Raw genomic sequence first — 6,687 nt, 5'->3', positions numbered from 1 at the left:
TACCTTGATAATTCATAATAAGGCAATAACATAGTATGTGACCAGGGACCCTAAGATTTCTAAGTTCCAGAACTACTTTCATCGGTCCGATGAGGTGATTCCAGGTCCTCTTAAACTTAACTATGCATAACAAACCTAAACTTATCCCCCTCAAGGTAGGGGGTGAGTTTGAAGGGTAGGGGGTGGGGGTAGGGGATGAAGGGTACAAAAGCTGAAACAACCCAAATCTTTACAAAAATGCTAACCTTAAGCCTAAACATTATCTAAAGCAGTGTTTAGGCCTAAGGTTACTATTTTTGTAAAGGTTCGGGCTTTTTTAGCTACTACAATGTACCCTTCACCCCATACCCCCCACCCACAGAATAGTCATGCCAGTTTTTAAGTCTGCACTGCAACAGCACATTGCTTTTAGTTTTATCCCTTGTGTGACAGACATATACTGACTGTATCTAAGTAACAGTACATTTAGTACCTTTTATGTGCAACTGTGTAAAGTATATGATTTCTAAAGTTCAATAACTTTCATCTTCATTTCTTTGACAGCAGGTTAGCTGGAGAGCATGTTCTAAGAATTCTTTGTCTGATATGCGAGTATTTCTTCAGTTCCCTGCGACTAGTTCAACTGCTCAGGTTTTTCTGCTAGTTGACTGACACTGTCAAGATATTATAAAAAGGATAAGCCATCTTTCAAGACTAAAAAACAGAAGAACAATGGCACAGGGTGTCTTAGTCCTGCCAAAAATTTATCAATGTCCTCAGTGTTTTATAGTTACAAGAGCATACATCATATTAATATTAGCTCAGTAGTACTAATGAGTTCAAATGAACTTTTCAGCTCTTTCCACTCGTACGCCTCTCAACCTTACTCCACACTCACAGTCAACTCAAGCGCCGGCTAAGACTGTTAAGTAAGGAACTTCGGGGCCGGGCTTCGGGGTTTGTCTTTTTGAAAGCATGCTTGTGTTTATTTTCTCTATTCGCTTTGAGCGAAAAAATTGACAAAGAACATTGGACGGTACAGCCGAGGTTAATACAAATCGGACGTCGAATAACGGCTAATGGTAAGTCAAAATTTAGCAGAATTTTCCGTGTGCTGAATTACTAAATGTTTCCTTTTATACATCGATAATTACTTTTGTTTTCTGTGAAAGTTACAATGTTAAGTTGTAATCTTACCAAGTAATTTCTTTTCCAAGCATGGACTTGCGGTCAGTAAATGACGAAGTCACCGAAGATGATTTCCTTTCAAAATTTCAACATACAAGCGGCGTAAGCCTTCTGAACACTTCAAAAACGTCTCCGAAAACATTCTGCTTGCAGTTTAGAGGATCAAAATCAGCCTAGTACATAAGGAAAGCAGAGTTAACGACATTGAACGAAAAATAGGGAAAACAGAAACAGCATATACTTACAATAATACTTACAATGGCAATCTTTCTCTTGACACAAGTTCCCGCTCTTTTTTCCCGCTTTTTCAAACCTGTGAGTCTTGGTCCCGATTCCCGAAGGAAATTCAATGAGTGCCGGGCAGGAATTATCCCGTTGAACTTGGTGTGGTCCAGTCTCCCACGCAGCCGTTCTTTGTGGGGAGGAGCGTTGCGTGACCACACAGTAGGAGACTAGGTGTGGTCCAATCGGATTAGGGTCAAACATATTAAGGTACGTCATATGTGGGGACATTTTATAGAGAGACTTGCACTGTCCAGGAGTTCTGGATAATTTAGCAGCCTTTGATATTGAGCAAATCACAAATTACAGCTTGGAATGTAGCCACTCATACAGCGCGAAATCGGAGACCTTTGCAGCTACCTCAATCACCGCCAACCCTCCCCGCAACGTCGACCCATCAGCAAAGTTTGTCGGCGGCTCTTCCTTGTGTACATACATAACGTACCTACCTTTGTAACTTGGTTTCCATTTTCAAAGAGAAACTGAATATTTTAAAATATGGCAAGTTTCTTTTGGCCTGGTAAACGGAAAGCCGACACTCCCGAAAACGCAGGTACAGGTATAGCTGTTGAAAGACCTTTCCCTTTGGTCGACTAAATCAAACGTTTGCACCCAGTTGCACCCAGTTGCTGTGTGCAACCTCCGAAACAATCTGAAATTAAACTTTACAGGCTTTTAAATTAGGACAGGGAAACTTAGCTTACAAGCAGTTTTCCTCTTTTCAGAGACCGATGAAAACGAAACAAAGTCACCCAGCTGGAGAAAGTATGACAACTTACCGTTAGACCAAAAGCGGAAGCTTTACAGATGCGGCAGGGACTTTGTAACTTTGAAGAACATTCCAACATGGTCGGAGTACATGCGAGAGAATGCTTTTGTTTTTCATAAAAAGAGAGGTACCATCTTTTGTAGATTGTTTATCTGTAAGATCATTCTATGGTCAAACCTTCCCCCGGCCATTCCATTTAATGTCCACAACCCATATGGATACCGATAAATACAACTGTATCTCTGAAGGATATGTGCTATACCAATGAGTAATTAGAAAATTTGCATTATTTTGCCAGAGCAGGAAGTTCCCAGTGTTGTGGCGTGGCTTAAAGGTGAGGCAGCATAAAGTTGGAGAGAATGGCTATTGTAGAAATTATTTTTTTAAACAAAGTTTCTGCCATACATTTCCTGTAGTTTCAAAGGCACAAAGAATATACATATGGAGACAAAAAGCGATATTTAGGAATTCCAAAGAATAGATACCAACTCCAGTTAATCTTAGTTGTGAAATAATCGAACCTACTTGTTTGGTTTATGAAGGCAAAAGTTTATAGCTCAGTTTATAGGTACTGAGTCATGTACACTTTATTTATTTCCATACAAACCTTTTAATAGGCCTTTTTCGATATATTAAATATTCAGCTTGAATATACAAAGACAATAGAAACACGTGGGAATTAATGTGAAAAATATTTACATATCATCCACTTTCCTTTGTCTTTGTCCCCACTGACTTGCTATCAAGCTGAATTTTAATATATCGAAAAAGGCCTATTTCCCACCAGGTTGCCTTGATTACCCACGATGCACTCAAGAGTGTAAACTGGTCTATTAAGAATTGAATTTTCAGAAAGAGGGTTGGTCTAGCCTAAAGAGAGGATATAATTTGTTAATTACATGTATAACCTGAGAGTTATCATGTGCATATACTTTAATATTATAAACAGAGGATGATGTTGACAGGAAAGCTACAATAGCAGAAACAGTCACTGCAGAAATGGACCTATCCTACTAGCTATTTTTCTTTATTACATTTCTGTTAGGGAAAATAAAAGAGGAACCAAGGTTTGATGTCAACGAAACACTAAATGAAAAAATTTCCCTGTGGAAGGGTGATATAACATCCTTAGAAATTGATGCCATAGTTAATGCAGGTAATCTATGGACTTAGCACTTTATTCAGTCTTGTGCTGTATCTATTAGTAATGTTATTTGGTTTAAATGGGATCTTCAAGCTGATGACACAGTTAAATATATAACAATTATTATTCCATGAGCCCGAGTTGGATATGAAGTGATAAAATAACCAAGGAGTGTGTAGTGCGCAAGTTGGTTATAATCACTTCATATCCAACAAGGGCAAATGGAATAATTGTTTTAGTAAATTCTCAAACCGGGTTTTGCCGCTGATTTTTATTTCCACAATTTTACAAAGCGACCGGAAAGAGCATCTTGGCGCACTATTTTCCATATGACGTAAAACTTCGACTATTGGCTCATAGTCGGAGTTTTTTAATTAATTTTTTTAATTTTTTTAATTATTTTGCTGGTTCTTTGAAGAGAAAAGAAAGTGATTTAGAATTGACGTTTTGGCTGGCATTTATCAAAAATATCAACAATCTATTGCTTTCTTTTGATGGTTTGCTAAAAGAAGCAGTGAATTAATTTGTCTACATTTTAATTACAGTATAGTCTGACTATTCTTCTTTTTTTAATATTCAGAATATATTCATTATCATTTTTAAATAAAATGTCCATCAAACAAGAGGCCTTCCCTTTCAAAAGGTTTTATATCATCATTCTCCTTTTGTTTTCTCAGCAAACAATTCTCTTCTGGGCGGAGGTGGAGGTATGAACTATGGAACAAACTGGATGAAATGCAATATCCAAGATGGACGGTGCCTACTATTGTTATTGCACATACGTTCTTTGCATCTTGAGATACTCGGATTTCCTATGGGTGGTAGTTATTAATACAGGGATATTTTTGCATGGTTCAAAACTATGCGGAGAAAGCAGAACTTAGCAAGTAATCTCAGTATCCAAAAAGAAAATTGGGGGTAACCATGCATTTTTCAGAGATAATTAAGCTTCAATTTGGAAAAGAATGCCATACATTGCTTTGTATTTTAAAGCTTTTTACAAATATTGTTGATTAATTATCTTTGAAAAATGTGTGGTTACCCCAAATTTTCTTTTTGGATTTCAATAACACTTGTTAAGATCTGCTTTTCCCGCCTATTCAGTAAACCGAGCAAACAGACCTTTGAATTCGTAGGCACCGTCCTTAAACTACATCATTATTGGTTGTAAAATCCAAAAACCAGATAGTGATGTCTCATTCATCACCCTGCAAACAAATTCCTTTCTTCTTCCTTTAACAATTGAACATTGGCAGATTATTCTTCCTTGTCTGGGATCCAAAAAAAGGCCTGCTAATAGAAAATTTTAGTATACAGCGTTGTAAATGTATGATGATTAACGGAAGAGAGTCAAGTCTTGTGCATTTTAATTGCATGCAGACAGTGTACATATACCATTTTTTTACTTTATGCACTAATCTGTTGTTAAGTGGACCAAGGGATCAGTAGAATCTTCATAGAATATTGATTTTGATGGAGTCAAACATGAAATAATTTCTCAAAGTAACAAAACTCAGCTGATTCCAAACTGCAAAAAATCTGTGAACTCACACTGTCACTAGCAATATTACTAGTCTTGTGACATGACATGACATACTGATCTTCCAAGTTTCGACAATTTCCACAGAGAAATTGGAACCAAACTAAGAAGCCTTGATGGTTCAAATGTTTGGATACTCACCATTCAACTGTTCTGGATGCTACATGTATTATTAAAATGATTGTTCTTGTTTTTCAGTTGATGGCTGCATTCATCGTGCAGCAGGTTCGACACTGAGACAAGAATGTGCTCAACTGAATGGCTGCAAAACTGGTGATGCCAAGATCACCTCAGGTCTGAATATGGTGAAGCAATATCACTATCAAGGCTGTTGCCTAACAGGAGCCCGGTAGCCTGGGGCTCCCAAAGAATAGCTCTGGGCGCCTTAATTTTTCACAGCAACACCTTTCACTTCATACATGTACTGTATGTTGGGCTCCTAAGTTCTCAGCGTTTAGCCCTGAGGGCCCCTTTAAAATTTTCTTAGGCAGCAGCCTTGTTGATCACATATAATAATAATAATAATAATAATACTCAGGAAAGTCTTGGAAACTTCATTGGACTGCATGGTTGATGGTAAAAGTGAAATGGTGAAGGGTTTCCCAACAGTCTGGACACCTCAGATCTCAGGAGGAGGCCAGATGCCCATGTGGACTTTCAGCAGACAGAGAACACTGTTATAAATTGATGATAATAATAATAATAATAATGATAATAATAATAATAATAATAATAGTATGAACGCAAACCGGGAAGAGTAGTGGAAAGTGACGAAGCAAAGCTCCTATGGCATGTACTGGGGGTAGATGCCATACACCCAGTCATTCATTTTTCAACTTAATTTTCATAGCTGACATTACACCTGATATGCTGAAACTTTGCAGGGTTACTAAAGTAAAGGTGTTCTTTCTAGTGCTGGTATACGATTTTAATTTTAACTTATTTGAATTTTCAGCCGCCATTTTGGAGAAGGGTCTACTTAATTACACTTTATGGCCTAATTGCACTCTTTTTGACGGTAACAATTAGCCATGCAATCAGCATTTAGAAAATTATATATTTGAAGTAAAATGCCCAATTTGTTGTTTTTTGCAGGACACAAGTTACCAGCCAAACGTGAGTTACCTTTTGAGAGGTGTCATGTAAGGTAATTTACAGTGATAACAAATGTATTATTTTCCTCCCACATCCGTTATTGAAAGGACAGTGTTATTTTGGAAACACCTAACCCTAACCCTTGGTGGGAGGCATTTAAAAAACCACCTTTACTGGTTCATTGTTTGGCACAAGCTTCTTGAGTGCTCAATAAGTTTCCTAACCTGCCAAGGTACGGTAAGTTATAACTTTATAAAGTCAAAGATAATAATAATAATAATAATAATAATAATTATAATATTGGCTTCAGTATTACTGCATTATCATTTTTGTCCAACAAGTTTACAATGCACATTACCAGAAGGTCTGATGCATGCATGGTACAGACAAATTAATAATAATAATTTATTGCTTAATGGGAAAAGATTGTTATTGAAATGTAATGCTCAATTGATGTTATCTTCATTTAAGATGTTATTCACACAGTTGGCCCTATTGGGAAACAGGAAAAGCTGCTGACAAAATGCTACAAAAGATGCCTACAGCTAGTGAAAAAGCATGGCCTTCGCTCTGTGGTAAGACAAACTGTCATAGATGGCCAGACGGCTTTCTATAATCAGTGTCCACTAATTATTTGCTTTTTCAAGTCTGATCTCATTTTTTCCTAGTTTGCCATGCATGAGGCTGATA

The 6,687-nt window shown here is 37.2% G+C and overlaps 1 protein-coding gene across 2 annotated transcripts in view; it reads left to right on the top strand.

The window, feature by feature from the left end:
• Positions 1-1,842: 1,842 nt before the first annotated feature.
• The window catches only part of LOC138026329 (ADP-ribose glycohydrolase MACROD1-like), a 12,930-nt gene continuing 8,085 nt past the window's right edge, over positions 1,843-6,687 (top strand). Inside the window, exons 1-8 of one of the 2 annotated variants that reach the window (XM_068873634.1) lie at positions 1,843-2,002; positions 2,175-2,345; positions 2,517-2,552; positions 3,264-3,374; positions 4,040-4,069; positions 5,101-5,196; positions 5,998-6,018; positions 6,469-6,572. In XM_068873634.1, coding sequence (XP_068729735.1) covers positions 1,948-2,002; positions 2,175-2,345; positions 2,517-2,552; positions 3,264-3,374; positions 4,040-4,069; positions 5,101-5,196; positions 5,998-6,018; positions 6,469-6,572 — 624 coding nt within the window. In that variant the 5' untranslated portion in view covers positions 1,843-1,947. Of the gene's footprint in view, positions 2,009-2,174; positions 2,346-2,516; positions 2,553-3,263; positions 3,375-4,039; positions 4,070-5,100; positions 5,197-5,997; positions 6,019-6,468; positions 6,573-6,687 lie in introns of both variants that reach the window. The other variant, XM_068873633.1, reaches the window with a different exon arrangement.

Source organism: Montipora capricornis, chromosome 12 (assembly GCF_036669925.1).
Source record: "Montipora capricornis isolate CH-2021 chromosome 12, ASM3666992v2, whole genome shotgun sequence".
Lineage (NCBI taxonomy): Eukaryota > Metazoa > Cnidaria > Anthozoa > Scleractinia > Acroporidae > Montipora > Montipora capricornis.
The sequence above is the reverse complement of the archived record's forward strand: the minus strand, read 5'-3'. Positions and strand labels throughout refer to the sequence as shown.